This window comes from Rhipicephalus microplus, chromosome 10 (assembly GCF_043290135.1).
Source record: "Rhipicephalus microplus isolate Deutch F79 chromosome 10, USDA_Rmic, whole genome shotgun sequence".
In the NCBI taxonomy this organism is placed as follows: Eukaryota; Metazoa; Arthropoda; class Arachnida; order Ixodida; family Ixodidae; genus Rhipicephalus; species Rhipicephalus microplus.
This window is the reverse complement of record NC_134709.1, coordinates 52,709,850-52,726,531: the sequence shown is the minus strand read 5'-3', so window position 1 is coordinate 52,726,531 and position 16,682 is coordinate 52,709,850. Positions and strand designations below refer to the sequence as shown.

The following is a 16,682-nucleotide window of genomic DNA, read 5'->3' as shown; positions in this document are numbered from 1 at the left end:
CGTAGAACCCTCCCGCACGCATTTTTCTTTAAACAATAGTGCTGATTGCACAATGAAAATTCCTTTTCTCAGCCTCTTACTCACATAAATTACAGAGTGAGGCAGCAAATTTGACAGCTGAAGTGCAGCTTGGAATGCATCCCAATAATGTGTTCTTTTACAGTGCACCCATTGACAAGGGAACCCCTGTCAAGGTGATAATTGACAAGGACCTTCACGTTGCCGACGGCCTGGCCGTCGATTGGATCTACAACCACATTTACTGGACGGACACGGCTCGGAACCTCATCTCCGTTGCGGACCTGGATGGGCGCATGCGACGGGCGCTCTTCTCCGAGGAACTCGACGAGCCACGTGCGATCGTTGTTAACCCACTGGAAGGGTCAGTGACATCTCTTGGCTTATAAAAAGGCCATTTTGTTGCATACAATTCAATGTTTATTATATTGAAATTGGTATAAAAGTGCTATGCTGTAAACCGGTTTGATGGAGTCCAGCAAGGTGGTAGAAGGGTTAAGAAAAGGAAAAGAACAACCACTTGTTAATAATATGAAGTGACAAAGCAATGCATATGGATTTCTTGGAAAGAAAGTATTGGTAGAGTTACTGTCTCATAAGGGCATTGGTCCCTGGTTCGATAGGGGTGAAATTTTTGGCAACCAAGATTTATTTCTGAGAAATCGGTATAGATTTCTTTCTGAGAAATCGGTATAGATTTCTTCTTGGCTTTGTGCCACAAATGAGTGTTCGTAAATTTTCCTTTTTTTTGTCTGTTCCATCTTTCAAACTGCTTTCCGTCATTTCATAGGCATAATTCTGCGGACTTGTTACAGGGCATAGCTTGTAGCACGGTGTAGTTCACAGTTCGCCAGTCTGCAATTTGTTAGAAGATTGGTCGTGCGGTCCTGTGTTAACTAACAAAATGTGTTGGCGCATTAGCACATTGTTACAGGCAGTGATAGTATGCATCTCTGCAAGATGTCGAAATTCACATATAGCTGTAGCTGCCTTCTCTTAATATTTAAATATCTCTCCCGCTAACAGCTGGATGTTCTGGACTGACTGGGGCAAGCAGCCAAAGATCGAGCGGGCTGGCATGGATGGCTCGCACCGATCGGCTATTGTCACCACGGACATTCTCTGGCCCAACGGACTTACAATTGGTGAGTGCTTTGCTGTCTGTGTTGACACTCCAGAACATGTTTGAACTAATATGCTACAGTTATAGAACTATATATATCGAGATTCACAAGATCTGGGAATAAACTGGCTGTTCTTTAACAAAGTTTGCATTCGTGCTTTATCAATCTCCATGAAAGAGTGTGCGACACATGCGCCAGGAAGATGAAATAGATGCTTGCTTCTGTGTGGAGTGTGAGAGTCTAGGATGCATGTACTCTAGGGCTTTGTTTTTCTGGTAAAGTAACTGAAGGAATACTGGTTGTGCTGCAGTGACATTGCTAGCGGTAGGCGTTCATTGCGTGATCTCTGCATTTGCCAGCTGAAGGTGTGTGGTGCTTGCAGCGCTCATCTATTGAAATAGTGCCTTTCAGCGATTGAATTGTCGCAGTTTGTTGGTACGAACCTGCCAGCACCTATTGTGCGGTGATTCACGAGTTGTGTGCTGCTTCTGCTCCGTGTTACTGTTGGCTAACGCGAATTGTACTTTTGTTCTGATAATTTCGCGCAGACTTTTTGACGAAGCGGCTGTTCTGGGTTGATGCCAAGCTACACCTGATCAGCAGTGCCGACTACGACGGAAGCCACCGCCGAGTTGTCCTCTCTACACCACTATTTGTGAAGCATCCGTTCTCCATAGATGTCTTCGAGGTGAGCCCTTGCTACATAAATGATAATGGCAGGGCAAGAGAGCAACTATATTGTTATAATGGCCACTGAAGTGTTCAGCGGGCAGTTCATAAAAGTATCAGGACAGGTGCCAGCTGAAGCATGATACTATCAAGAGCAAAATGATTATATGAAACGATTATATCAATAAATATAGGAATGTAAGAGGGACTGGAATGGAAGTAAGATCCACCTTAAACAAGGGGTGATGTAATTTTAAATGTTATATTCACACATTTGACTTTAATTGCCAGCTGACTTCAAAGCAGCGCAACGAAGAGTATCCCACAGGTTGCGAGTCTGGGTCGAGGCATGTCTGCCACACAAACTTAATTCCGCTGAAGATTCAAAACATTTTTTTATATGCAAAGCTTAGCACTGTTTTCAACTTCTCAAGCTTGGTTAATAAGTCATGTGGATGCAGACGTTGAAAAAATTTGCATCCATTTCAAGTTTTGCATATGCACTTTATTGTGCAGGACTGGCTGTATTGGACTGACTGGGAGTCTGAGGTGATCAACAAAGTGAACAAGTTTACTGGCCAGAACCTTACCCACATTGCCAACGGGGTCTTCTCGCCCATGGATGTCCACGTCTACCACAGCTACAAGCAACCGCAAGGTGAGAAGTCTGCACAAGCATATGCATGTTTCGTTGCCGCATTGTGCCACTTTGCATTCGAGCACTTACTTTCCAAAGAAAACAAAAACTAAGATTTAGAACTGAGAAAAGTGCGTGCAACTCAAACCTTGATATAAGGAACTTGAATGTCATGAAATATTGGTGATAAGAAAGTAAGTGAATAGCCTTGCAATAAACAGTGTTAGAAATATACCTTTATAATGGATTTTTGAATATAACGAACTTATTTTTACGCAAGATGCAAGTTTGTTATAATGAGGTTTGAGTGACATACATTTGCATTTGCTTCATTTGATAATAACTTGCTGTATTGATTGACTTCTCTCACTCAGTTAAATAGGTAAATGTCAACTTACACTGCACAGCAAGTGTATTTTTTGTGTTAGTGCAGTACTAACTGCCAGCTGGATTTGGATCACCCTATCGTTGAAGGAAAAAAACTGGTAAAAGTGGCATTGGTTGTTCTTGCATTCAAATCACTTCTGTTCTCTTTCTGGTCACAAAACATTTTTCCCCTCAAAATTTGTTTGGTATAGCCTTAGCTTTTACGCTATGCTAATAATGAAATGGTACATAGTAAACCATCAGTGAGGCGATGTAAATTATGATACTGACAGGTGTTTACCGTTTGTGATTTGCACGATCATGCGCCTCGTTACTACAGAACAGCATCTGTTGTCAAACTAGCTTCATAACACGTGTGATAGGTATGTTGTCGGCACGTTTGTTTGACACTGGTATTGGCGATGAACGTATAGGTAAAACGCATTTGGTTATGACAGTTTCTTATATCCAATAATTCATTATGTGGCATGTTTGTTATAGCCATGTTCGTTATGCTGGACTGATGCAGCTCTCTGACTGACTTGCCACTTCGTGCTTGCCTCGTTTTTACCTGTAGGCGTCAACCACTGTGAGCGGGCCAATGGCATGTGTTCCCACTTCTGCCTCCCGGCACCGATCCTGAGCATCCACTCGGCACGCTACACGTGCGCCTGCCCCAACGGCATGGAACTCCAGGAAGACGGGCGCAACTGCAGGATTATGGGTGAGCTTGCACTTCGTTAACTGCTGTAATCCTAGGAGTTTTCTGACGAGGATTTTTTCTAGATCATCGCTTTCCATCCACTTGCGAGGTGTTTTCCCATGTCACCTATGGTTCTGAGCTTTGCATTGAAAAAGCGGCGATTTTTGCATCAACAATCTGTCTTTGTCACTATCATTACCTCTTTTCTAATGACTGTCTTGTTATTCTTTTTTTTTCTCCTACTCTCAACCCCTCCTCCTTCGTCTTGCTTTTTGCTGGACCTTTTTTTTTGCATTTTATATTACTGTTATTTGCCTTTTTTGCACGATATTTACTGCTGGTTTATTCCTCTCCCCCCCTTTTTTTAAATTTGTCCCTTTTCATTTGCCCCGCCTCAATATCTCTCCCCAACCACTCATTTACTCGCATTTGGCATCTTACTCTCTTCCGACACCTTTGTTGGTGTTTTCGTCGGTGCCCTTGTGTAACCACCTTGTTGCGCCCTTTTGAAACCTATTTGTTTGGCCCTATGCACTTGCCCTTTACTCTGTTCTTTTTTCTCGTGTTTGTACATAACCATTGCTGCTTCTTTTCGCTTCCAAACTCGTGCTTTTTAAACTCTTACTTGGTCCTGCACGTTTGTTTTTACACCTCTTTACACCACTCCCGCTTGATCAACTCCTCCTCGGTATCCCTTCGGCACCCTCTTCGCACCGATTTGCCTCGGTGTCCTTTCCCGTGCTCTCAATGCTTCCCCAACGAAAAGCGAGTACGGAAGAAGTACCGAAGGGCTGTGTCCTCTCGAACGAAACGCTCTCGAATGGCGACGCTGCCAACGTGACCGTGCAGACGGCCACCGCATCGTCTTCTCCAAACTCTTCCTCTTCCGCTCTTGCACCTTCTTCTTCTTCATCCTCTCTGCCTTCCTCTGGGTCCAGCCTCCTCTGCAACTCTTCCGCCGATACAGGTGGGAGCTCTCTCTCTCAGCACTGCAAAGGCACATAAGAGAGCATGCATAGTACTTTGATGTATTCAAATATTGCCATCTGAGTGAAGTGTAGTTGGGTTAGTAGTCTAAATGAGGCATGCTTAACCAGAACAGAAAGGTGTATTTGCTGGATTCTTTTACGGAGTGCAAACGCAATGAACCCACGTACTAGGAAAGAGCCAAATGGTGATATAAGCACTCAAGTGACCAACATGTGTAACATTATAGCGCACAGCTGCTGTGCTAGATTCCTGCTAAAGCCATGCTGATCGCAGTGGTGAGGAAGTATGGTAAATGCATATTTTTGTCATTACGAGCTGTTGCTGGACCTGGCTGACTGCCAAATGTAAATACTTTTTCTCGAATAAAGCACGACAGCGGTTCTATAACCTTGCTAACCTGGCTTACTTGTGTTGCTGGCAGAATTCCTATGCCTCAACAGCTAATATGTTTCTAAAGCATAAAAGAAGGGCAGTCTGTTTGATCTATAGAAGACCTTGTTGGGAGCTCAGCTTCAGGTGCCTCAAGACACACATGGCTGCATTTATCACGTAAATAAATCAAGTTTTTCTGTTTACATACAGAAAACAAGCAGAAGATAAGTGCCATGTTTCTTGATGAAGCTTATGCTCCTAGTGTAATTTGGCATGCAAGCAAAAACTTTAAAAGGCAAACTGAAAATCAGTACTGAAACTGCCTTCCCATTCAGTACTGTTAGCAACAAAGAAAAAAGATTTTACAAAAAATGACTCCTTCAAACCCTCTAGAACTTCAAGAGGATCGTATAGATGTCTGCAGCCAATGCACCTCGTAAACTGACTAGTTATTTTGGCCACACTTTTCTCTCCATGTTGGTTTGCCTGATGTGCTCTTTAACATTCTTTGCTTTCATGCAGCAATACAAACGTTACCACCCGCAACCAGTGGAAAAGTCCCCACTGTGCCGGCAGTCACGGATGAGAGCGTGGTGTACAACACGAGCCACGCCACCGGTGAGGGAGTCCCTGGGCACGCGGAGTCGGCGCTGGACCGTCGCAACCTGTTCTCGCAGCTGGGTTCGGGACACATTGCAGGCATCGTCATGGGCGTTCTCGGCAGCCTGGCTGTCGTCATCACCCTGGTAAGTGCGTCGGTTGCGTGTACACTTGAACCTAATATTAAAGTTTCATTTTGCGAGAAAATGAGTTTGTTATATCTGAAAATTCGTCATGTTATTTCTAACTCCTGTATCTAATGCAAGACTATTGTTTATTTACTTCATTGTAACCGATATTTCGGTATATCTGAAAATTTGTTATCAAGGTTATTTTTATCACTGTATCAAATGCAAGAGTATTTTTTATTTACTTAATTGTAACTGATATTTCAATTGTTATATCCTGGTTCGGTATGTTGAGGTTTAAATGTATTCGACAACAGGTGATGTTGCTTCCGAATCATTCTCCTCGCGCCCTTAGATTGGCTTGTCTTTTCTTCTTGCCCTAAACACAATAGCACTTTCTGGGGCATCTTTTCGTAGCACTGCAATACATAAGGTCTGTTCAATTGCGGTGTGGTCCATGGAACTGGTACTGCAAAAGTTCAAATGGTGCCACTGAAGTGGAAATGCCATGTAGGTGGTGCAAATGCAGCGCCATCAGCTGTTGTTTTTTCTCCTTTGAATCGAGGGCACTGGTGAATCGCTTGTCGTCTACTCTGCTCGCAAGGCCCATTCCCCTTGTCGTATTGTAACGTAATTAACGCAACATTGACTCCCGAAAACTCACTCATCCACCCAAGTAAGACACTTGAACACACGGGTCAATGAGTGAGTGTTTGTGCGAGTGTTTTCGGGAGTCAAAGTTGCGCTAATTATCTTGCAGTAGGACGAATAGCCAACAAGCCCAACAATAAGTTTTGTTGAGCTTGTTTTCCTTGCACCCGCATTCAACCAAAAAAAATTCCTTAATTAGCCGTTGCGTGAGTGCTGCCGTCTGCCACTATCACACCGCTATAATTGGTGTTAGACACCGTAAATTTACATTCAAGATCAACATCATGTTCAACTAGGTGGCAGTGAAACGTTTCGTTTGCTTCTAAGCAGCATCGGTTTCCGTGCTTTATATTCGACGTGCCATCTTTCTTTTGCACAGGTGGCGTACCTTGTGTACCGACAGTACCTGAGGAGGAACATTACAAGCATGAACTTTGACAACCCGGTGTACAGGAAGACAACAGAAGACCAGTTTAGCTTAGAAAAGAACCAGTACCAGCCAGCCAGGGCTTACCCCCCGGTTAGTTTGTCTTCGATGCACTATTAGCACAGTGTTGATAGCGATATCAGCTGATGTACACTATCAGTATAAACTTAATCTGTGAAATTTCGGAACTGCTCTAAACATGCTGTCCGGTCTTAAAAAGGCTCTTTTGTAGTAGTGTCTGATTTGAGGCTTCTAAGCATACACTTCAGGCTTTTAACAAACGAATACCATAGATAAATACCGTAGCCTGATGTCACTGTGGAGAACACTCATTTGGATCAGTCATTTTTCGCTTATGTTTCAATTTGTGCTAGTGATGCGTGCTATCAGGTTGACATTGTCACTGAACTCTTTTTAGTCAAGTCACTAGTAAGCTGTGTGGCAATACAGTAAGTTTGTAGTTTATGCTGCCAACATGTGGCTAGGTATGTGTGGTGGTTCACCACAACTGAGGTAGTCAATTCACTTTTCACTGATGGCTGCTGAGAGGCATCTGTAAGAAACTCATCACCGTTCCTTGTCAGTTTTGCAACATGACTTCCACTGTAAGCTGCCGTGTCCGAAGTCGTTTGTTGGAGCAGTAGCACTGTTGTGACACATTCAGTGTATGCGCTCTAGTGGGTCTATTCGTAGGCAGGAAATTTGCATGTGCATTTTACGTAGCGAGGCACTTATTTTGTGACTTTAATTAGCGCTTCTTGACCTTAGATGAGCTGTTACATTAAATTGAATATGTAACTAATGTAATATATATATATATCTTTTCATATTGCAGAGCATGGAACCATTGACATCACCAGGCACAAATGAATTTGTATAGTCGCCTACCCGCTAGAAGTGTGAAGAGCCACATTTTTCGTGGTCGGGACATTATTTTGCAATTAGAGAGCAAGACTTTCATTTTTTTTTCTTCGGCCACAAGTGGTGTGTGCGTGTGCGCCAGGAAAGACTGCCTCGTGAGGCACCAAGCCCCATCAAGGAAAGCGGCCTCAAGTCGAGGCCGAGAGCGAGAGCAGGACTTTGAGCTCCTGCCGAGTATATTGGTGTCGTCTGTTCGCAGAGTGTCGCAAAGTTGGTTCGAACCGTCTGTCACCATTCATGCAGGTTCTTCGGCAGGGTAGTGACTCAGAAAAACTGACTGTTGCGCGACTGGTTGGACACCGGTCGCTTTTCGTACACCCCTGTCGTGAGTGCTGCCGAACATCATGTTACCGATGCCTAGACCGGCAATCCAGCATTGAAATTGCTCCTTGAGCTATCCATCGTCTAGTGGCCAGCTGCCACTTCCAAGACATCATGAGGTCTTTACCATATAAGTCAAAAAGTTTGTGCTGGTGTTGCAGACTTGCGTTGTTCCTTGAAGCAGACAGACTGTGTTTGCAAGCGACAGACTGGAATTCACATCTTGTAGATTACGATCATTTGTGCAAGCATATGGTGGACCTCAATATCTGCAGCAGACGGCCAATGAGCTTAGTGGTAAGCAGCAGAATGTCATCGCTGCGGACAGCCGTCTGCGCAGGAACCTGGTGCATCTGGTTCAGGTGGCTCGGTAGCAGACGACTGCATCGAGATTGTGCAGCGGACCGATTGATCACAGTGGCCTCGCGGCAGACGATGTTGGACTGTGTGAGAGTGAAGGTGTTGAGACTGTTGTGTGTCTCTGTTGGGTAATGAACGCGACGAGTGTTGAATGTGCCGAAGGTGCGACGGGGGAGGGTGTGTGCAAGCCCGCAATGGTGGCATGGGATTGCTGTTTCCTGTTCACCATAGCTAAACCGGGACTCACTATTTTGGTGTCTTTCCCTGTACATCATGCCGCTTGTGTGTATTGCGCGAGGGCATCTCCTATCTCGCGAGGCATTGTACATTGTGCGAGTTTCAGAATGCGCAAAGCTAGTGTGGCCAGGGAGACCCTAAAGCTAAGCAAAACTGAAAAAAATATGTTCAAAAAAAAACATAACCACGTCCGTCTGGGGACTGACCAAGCATTTGGCATTGCATTCACACGTGAGCGATCGGTCGATTTGTGAAATCGAACGAGCGAGCGACTGTTATTTATTTTCAGTTTATCATCGATCTTAATGCATCGAGGTTGTGGGTTGGGTTGGGAGAAACTGTTTTGTAGGTTGTGTTCTTTGAGAGTCTCTTTTGGGTAGTCTTTGTTTTTAGTTCTTCTTTTTTTCGAGTTGGAGGGATTATTTATTTCATTGCACCACCTTTTGCATCGAGTGAAAAAATATATATATATCCATTTGTTTCTCATGAGTATAAGATGTGATGTGAGCTTTAGGTGCTCAAGACTGGACGATGTTGCGGAATCTCCCTGGTACTTTTTGTTTTGGCCGGCGCGGAGGCAACGAATCGAACAAGCTTTTAAAAACTCCTTTTTTTTTTTTTTTTGCAAGCAGCGTGATTGACATGTGGCAGGAGGGCAAAGAAAATTCATAGCTTAAAGACACAGTCATTGTCGAACCACAAGACAGCGAAGCATATCCAAGTGATTCTCGTGGCTTTGTGTGAATGTGGGCAATTTCTTTTAGCCCTCCTTGTACAGTAGCATCGTGAGATTGTTGAAATCCGCTGTTTTTGTGCAAATGTAGAAAAAAAAATGTGACAACTTAACTTATTGACAGTTTCATTATATGTATAGACATATACACCTGTGTTCGAATGCAGAGGCAGTGCTTACTACTATAATTATAACTACGATTAGCTATTCTCGCCGAGCTTTCTTGGCAGAGCAGGGGCCCACACGTGTTCAGTTTTATTTTGTGGCAGCAATTTACACTAGCCATGTATTAAAAGAAAGCAAAATCTCACACTGTGTTCCTTTAGCACATCTCGCCCGTATGTTCCAGCAGGCGCATTTTATTTCATTTCTGAAAGTGCTGCGCTTCGTTGATTATATTTCCCGAAAGGGCCGGTGCATTAGCTGCATGTCTCATAAAAGCAGCTTTTGAATGTTAGAACCACGTCATTTCTTTCTGGTTGCACGTGGTACGGTCATTTGGATGTTGTGTGTCCCACCAGTATTGAACGCTGAGAGTTAGCACTCGCGAGCCACAGCTTTTAGAGTTTCTGCCCGTTGGCCTCGCGAAGTCACCAAAGTGACAGAATATTCTCGCTTGCTTGTTGCTCATGGGCAATTTGCATAAATAAATGCCTTTGACGCTGTCAAAACGTGCAACGAATGCCGACAATGAAAAGTCGGTGAATTTCATTTGAATGTGCGCTTCAAGTCAACTGCCCGAAACTTGTTAGCACTGCATTTTGGATGAACTTAAACTTCCTCCACAATGAGTAATTGCAAACGTTCTAAAAGGTGTACATAGGCAAGTTTTTTTTTTTGTTTTTTTCAACCACCCTCATGCATTAACCCCAGACAAGTAACTATCCTAACCATCAAAGCAAGCTTTTAAGTTTGCCGACTTTCAGCAACACAGGGCTGCTTGAATTAAACTCATGTTGGCCAGAGGCTTACTCCTTATCATCGACCCAAACTTGGCAGTCCGAAACGTGAAATTTTGTTGACGGCAGTTATCACGAAAGCTTGTAGTACTTGTTTTTTTTTCTATGCCTGTTTTCTTTTTATTGATATTCATCAGGCCGTCTTAATGTGCCAGAATATTGCCGGCACATTGGTGTGCTGTCGGCGTTTGCACCTGTTGTCCAAATTGCACCTTAAACTCTTACTATAATTTTCCCAAAGACCCTCGCACTTTTAGCCTCGCCCTTCTCTCTTAAAACAAAGGATTGTTGACTTAACGTTTATTGTCGCTGTTGAACGCAAGACGCCCACGCGTCTCGCAACTTGTGTGGCATGCGATGCCTCTCGCTGTTGCTTTTCTTACGTTTCACTCGTCTTGTTTTCGAAAAAAATCTCTTGAATCTCTCGATGCAGCGTTTTTTTTTATATTTTTGTTCTTTTTTTTTTTTCAAGTTGCACTCGGCTACACAGAAGTTCCTGTCCAAAACGCCATGTTCTGACCTTGTACGTGTTCCCCACCCTCCCTACATGTTCGTTTCGATCAGTCTCGGAATCTAGTGCTTTGTGATATATACATATACATATATATATATAATTGAACGCAGCAGTTGTTGTTGCTAAAAAGCTGCGTATGTGGTCTGTTGTGTATATCTATTTTTTTTCCTTGCCCTTTTTGTTCCTTCTTGCATCTGTATACATAGCAGTCAGTGTACTGGTCATTCCTCTTCTCAGATTTAGTCGCCGCCAAAGCGTGCGATTGGTTCCAGTCCTCCTCCCCCTTCTTTTGTTTTTCTTTTGTACATAGATGTCTACCCAAGTGTAAGGTATAAAATAAAACGAATCTGATTTCACTAAGTAAAAGAAAGCTCTGTGTTGTGTGTTTATTTCAAAACTTTAGGGCTTCTCGAGTGCATCCAGAATTATTCTCTTCGGAGAGTTTCTAAGGTTCCATGATGGTACTATGAAGCAGAAGAACACAAAAAAGTGCCTCCTCCGAAAGAAATCGTGAGGAAATGCGAATGCATTTCTTGTGCCAAGAGCTAAGTATCATTGACGCCGGCCATGTCTTCACCGACTTGTGCCATCGCCTTGAGAGGCGCCTAGCCAGCGAACGGTCGAGAGTGAAAAGCAAGCGGACGGGAGAGTGGGGCGCAGGGGTGAGAGGGCACGAAGGGCGAGAGAATAAGCGGCAAAGCACTGCACCTACACTCTCTCCCACCACATGTTCTGGTTGCTAGAGGCGAAGGTAAGCGCTGTTGCTATGGGAGAGGTAGTGAGAGTGGAGAGATAACACCCGCCCGCACGTGGGTACCACCGCAGGCAACGCTGGATGCCTGACATAGCCCGACAAAGAAATGCATCCGCATTAAAACAACTCAAGACAGGCGCTTGTGCTCTATTCTTCTCCATTCATGCGTTTTTGTGCTTCTAAGTGCCATCATAGTGTCCTCTTCAGTAGTCTGCCATGTTGGAACAGTATGGTTCCTGTGCTCAGCTGCCGACCCGAAGCTTGCGGGTTCGATTTCGACCGCTGTGGTCTCGTTTTGATGGAGGCTGAAAGCTAAAGGCCCAAGTGCTGTGCGATGTTGGATGTGTTAGAGTAAACACTCGAAAGTTTATATTTCCAGAGCCCTCCTACAGCATGGCTTGTAATAAAATCATGGCTTTAGCATGTAAAACCCTAAGTTTTATCTGCCTCGGGCACAATTTTTCAACAGTACTTTGTATTACCTCCGAATATCACTGGAAACTAGTTAATATTGGGAATTCCAGGCCGCAGGTTGCGCTACAATGTTTAGCTTGTGTGTTCAGAGGAGCCTTGACAAGTGAATGGCAAAATTTCTGACCCCGCTGAAAGAGTGTCGGAGGGTTTTTTAATTGATGCAATTGTTGCGGATCATCACTGTTTTTGGTTAGCAGATAGCTATGCTTACATTCAATGCTGTTTGAAATTCTATGATGTCGCCACCAACTGGAAATATTTCGGAGCAAGATGAATGTTCAAACGACAGCATGGCTGAAAGAGTTATTTATGCACCTGGTAAAGATGACGTACGTCTATCCGCTGTTGCCACTTACGTTTGTTTCTGCACTACCAGCGCACGGGACAGGTGCACACAGTTTGCCCAGAGCCAAAGATAGCGCTCCAAGTTTACATCTTGCAAACTCCCAGAGATGTAGATCCAACTGTTCCGTTATATAGTAGTGTAGGTAGCATTTCGAAAAATTATTGAGCATTTTTTCCAACACATTGGCATCTTGGTCAACGAAGTTTGAGCTTATCGCTCAGACTGCTCTGGAATTCGAGGGCCCCTTTAACGACTGCTGTATGCTGTTCTCCCATAGTTTTGTATGTGGGCCTCGAACTTGCCCTCGGTTTCTAAAGCACTCTGCTTGAAGAGTCACTGGGCAGAAAAATAGGAGTGCATGAACACTCAAAATATAAAGTATTTTTTAAAATAGTCTGCTATTTGATTCAATTTCCACCGGAATTCCCCTATTCGAACTTCCCGAAGACAAATACAGTCAACGTCTGATTGGCAGTAGTCCCTTCAGATCTTTAATACGCTTCATATCCCACACTCTCGTGTTAGGGCAAAACTGCCTTTCAAGATCTGCTACATTCCCAAATGTATTGACTCAAGAAAATAGTGGTTCCAACATGGACATGATAGATGTGGCAGAGGTGGGGGCTCAATTCGGACCTGAAATTGGGGCACAAAGGCTGTAAAATTTGAAGCCGAAAATTTTTAGCATCGAAACTTTGTTGTTTTTATATTGACGTTTGCAAGGCATACTGTATTTGAAACCCCAGATTCGAAGGGAGCATCCTTATTCTCCACATCATTTGGGCTTCCACAGAAGTTGAAAGACGTGGAGAGACTGAGAAAATGGTATCTTTGCCTTTCACGTATAAAGTGTTGTCGGAAACTCTTTGGTTGCCTCAAGTCCTGTGTGCAAATATGATTTGGCCTCTGCATTGCCTCATTCTTGGTAAGACAAATATAAAATGCCACCCCGCCAGTTCTTCAACCTAGCCAAAGAAAACACTTTGATCTTGAATCTCGTGAGAATCCTCTAATTTTTTTTTCTGCAAGTCCATTTCAAAGCATTCCAAAAGTATTCTAGAAAAGAGAACGAAAAATTACCAGTCTATACCAGTAGGATCTGAACACATAATCTCTGAATCACGTGTTCGATGCTCTACTATTTGAGCTACAAGACTCGTTTATCCACTTTTTGTAGCATTTTCATGTGTACTTCTTACCTGAGAGTGTTAGCCAGCGCCTTTCTACCACTCTACTGATGCTTTACTATTTTAGCTCAAATGGTAGAGCATCAAACGTGCAAATCAGAGGTTGTGGGCTCGGATCCTACCGCACTTTAATTTACTTCCATTAAAGTAAGAATAATTGCAATACAGTTAAGAAACCACCGCTATGCTTTTTATGGCCCAATTTTCTGTCACTTTTGTTAGTTGCATTTAGTGCATAGAGTAACGATTACATTTGTACAAATGTCTACCTCTCTTCTAAGTTGTGTCTACACAAAATGCAATAATGCCATTTATAGGAGGCCTACTACAGTCATGTGCTTGAGCTTCTTAATAACTATAAACTGGTACAGTTCCATACAGCTTCAGAAGTCCGTGGCATTTCCTTCTCAAAGATGGACTCACACGATGGCCTGTGTCCCCACCTTCGAAGAGTAATGCTGGGTGCACAAGTAGGATTATTTCATTTTGAATGCAAATAGTGGGGCAAAGTATAAAACGGACCCCCCTGCCCCCATGATTGCTTATTTTTATTTCATTCGATTTTTCCCCCTCAAGGTGTACACACCTTGATAATTTTTTTGTAGAAAAGTGATAGCCTTTTGGTGTTTTTAGGAGAGAGAAATTGCACCACGTACTAATTGTGTAAGCTATATAGTGTGCTGCTTTTTAATAAACTTCTACTCGCGAGTGTGCACCTCTGTTGTCCTCTTCTTCAGTAATTCTTCTGCACTGCGTCCCTTTTTTTTTTGCATTCAAAACGAACCCTTATTACTAGCCCAAATGATTGTTCTGCTACGATTATTTCTTCACTTGTGGAGGAAATCAGCTACCGCACTTCGCTTAAGTGCAGGGCTTCTCCGCACTTAAGTTGTATCCAATTATAGCTAGGCTTCATCGATAAACAAAAAAAGCAAACATGTACAGGAAATTGCACGTTTGAAAGAGACCAACTATATAACACTTCAGGAAATTTGCATGTCTAGTAGTGGTTGTGTTTACAATCTACTAGGAAACCTCCAGCTGCCGCGAAGGGTCAGTAAGCAACAGTTGTGTAGGTGAGAGAACATGGAGAAATGATCTTAAATGATCGCTTAGGCATATAGCATCACTTTGTGTGCGACTTTGCGACACTCAGCCAGTGAGAACCAATGAGAGTTAATGGCGCATGTGAACATGGGTTGGACAAAGTAAGAAAAGTTATATCATCGATTATGCTACGCGAAGTGTCAGCAGAGTGATGCCACCACTAAAAGCGACCGTCAGGGAATAGTGCCCACAAACTTTTCCTTTATTTTGCAACATAGAGCAAGGCCATCTTGTGAGTCAACTGGCATGCCTCATTTTATAAATGTCACACTTGAACGTCAACTAAAGCATGTGCATAGCATCTTCATTGCAATGACAGCCTTGTGTCGTTGCCACTGTGTGTTCCTAAAAACCGGTGGCTACAAAACCATGTCGGGGTCTCCCTGGGCTTCGACCGAAGCCAGTTCTTTTTCTTTCTCAGCTAAACTGGCCTCCAAGGCCAGCACACGTTTCCTAAGCTTGGTGATGACGCTCTTGTAGAATAGCAGCCGCTGCGTCTGAATCTGGCAGCAGCGTCGCCTCGGATTGCCCGGGTAGTCAGACGAGCGCTCGACGACAGCGCCAGCACTACTGTGGTCGTCGGTTCGACTATTCGTGGAAGTCGAAGCGGGGCGCGCCTGATTCGTGAACACGATGACGTTGAGGTTCTTCGGAGGCTGCTGCTCCGTGACGTCCTCACTACCTTGTAGCGCCTCCGCGTCAGAGGCCACCGCTTCGCTACGCACGGCTTCCGATGTCTCCAGCGTCCCTGAGGACGACGTCGCGTCGACGCGCTCTCCGCGGTCGTCCCCGTCTTCTCGCGGGAACGTCAGGGTGATCGCCTGCGTCTGCCCGTTCTCGTCCCGCTGATCGTCGGACGTCAGTTTGGGCATGTAGACCACCATGTCCGTAAAAACCTTACGCTTGCGAGGACGCCCTCTACGTCGCACGCCGTCACTCACGGGGTCGTAGTCTTCGTCGCCATCGTTAGCGAAATCGTTCCCTTCAGCCACCACAGACCTCAGAACTGTGACTCTCTGCGGCGCTCCAGCTCGCGCCGCAGCTAACTGTTCTTGCTGTTGCTGGAGCAAGGCATTGGGCTTGCGACCGCGTTTCTTGGGCGCGTTCTTGCACGGCTTGATGGTGAACGTGGACGGCACGGCCGACGGCAGCAGGAAGTTCTTTCGCACCGTCATCTTGTAGTCTTCGGGCCTGAAGTGCTCGCCGCAGACCAGGGTCCACTCGGTGAACGCCTTGACGCCGGCTTTGGTAAGTGCCTCTATCCACGAGGTGCGATACGGTTCGTTGGAAGGAATTTGGTGGAACGTGAGGCCCGGTATACGCTCGCGGGAGTTGCGACAACCCGGGATGCAGCACTTTCCCATGGTTCTCTAGTTGATCGTTGTGCCACAGAACACCTTTGAAAGCGCGCCTCCGTAAGTTGAAGACGTGGAGACGACCTACCGTGTTTCGACACGTCACGGTCCGCTAGCGACCTTCATAGTGGACATTGGCACTAAAACGTCTCACAAAAGCTACGCTAAAGGCGTTCTCGGATGCTGAGACATGCGCGAAACGTTGCAGAACAACCACGGAACACCTATACACTACCATAACAACGCTAGACGCTCAGCGCTTTGGATTGGATTGACCGCCATTGGCGACAAAACTAAATAAGCCACAAGCTGGTGCTACGATGGCGATTGTACCAACCATTCGTCGCGAGCGCGAGTTTTTGAATTCATAATCGGCCTACAGCGCCCCTTGGCACTCCACGCCCAGATTTCCTTTGTAGAAAAGCTAGCGCACGGTGGCCGCAGCGACTGTGTGCGGAGTTGCACCGCGATCATTAAACAGCATGCGAACCATGTTTAACGCGTTTTAAATACGGATTACTTGCCACTCTAAAATGCCGACAAAAATAGGATACAGACTAGCGCCCTGTAGTCTCTTCTTTAGCAATTCAAAACTTTTCGCGGATACCTTTCATGCATTCCGACTACCCGCAACGTGTACGCTCAACAAAGTTGATCAGTTCGCAAAACAGGAGCGCGCAACTCTTCAGTTGACAGGAAACGTCAAAGTAGCTGCACGTGCCAGGTATT

The 16,682-nt window shown here is 44.7% G+C and overlaps 2 protein-coding genes across 3 annotated transcripts in view; one reads left to right on the top strand and one right to left on the bottom strand.

Annotated features, from left to right (window-relative positions):
- Nucleotides 1-11,100, top strand: part of LOC119181006 (low-density lipoprotein receptor-related protein 8-like) — a 59,789-nt gene extending 48,689 nt beyond the window's left edge. The window contains exons 8-16 of one of the 2 annotated variants that reach the window (XM_075875656.1): nucleotides 164-382; nucleotides 1,045-1,163; nucleotides 1,691-1,830; nucleotides 2,328-2,469; nucleotides 3,392-3,538; nucleotides 4,284-4,484; nucleotides 5,402-5,625; nucleotides 6,638-6,778; nucleotides 7,521-11,100. In XM_075875656.1, coding sequence (XP_075731771.1) covers nucleotides 164-382; nucleotides 1,045-1,163; nucleotides 1,691-1,830; nucleotides 2,328-2,469; nucleotides 3,392-3,538; nucleotides 4,284-4,484; nucleotides 5,402-5,625; nucleotides 6,638-6,778; nucleotides 7,521-7,565 — 1,378 coding nt within the window. In that variant the 3' untranslated portion in view covers nucleotides 7,566-11,100. The remainder of the gene's footprint in view (nucleotides 1-163; nucleotides 383-1,044; nucleotides 1,164-1,690; nucleotides 1,831-2,327; nucleotides 2,470-3,391; nucleotides 3,539-4,283; nucleotides 4,485-5,401; nucleotides 5,626-6,637; nucleotides 6,779-7,520) is intronic. The other variant, XM_075875657.1, reaches the window with a different exon arrangement.
- Nucleotides 11,101-14,779: 3,679 nt separating this feature from the next.
- LOC119180977 (uncharacterized) lies at nucleotides 14,780-16,330 on the bottom strand. Its single transcript, XM_037432130.2, has one exon. The coding sequence runs from the start codon at nucleotides 15,960-15,962 to the stop codon at nucleotides 14,958-14,960; it is 1,005 nt and encodes a 334-aa protein (XP_037288027.2). The 5' UTR covers nucleotides 15,963-16,330; the 3' UTR covers nucleotides 14,780-14,957.
- Nucleotides 16,331-16,682: the final 352 nt, after the last annotated feature.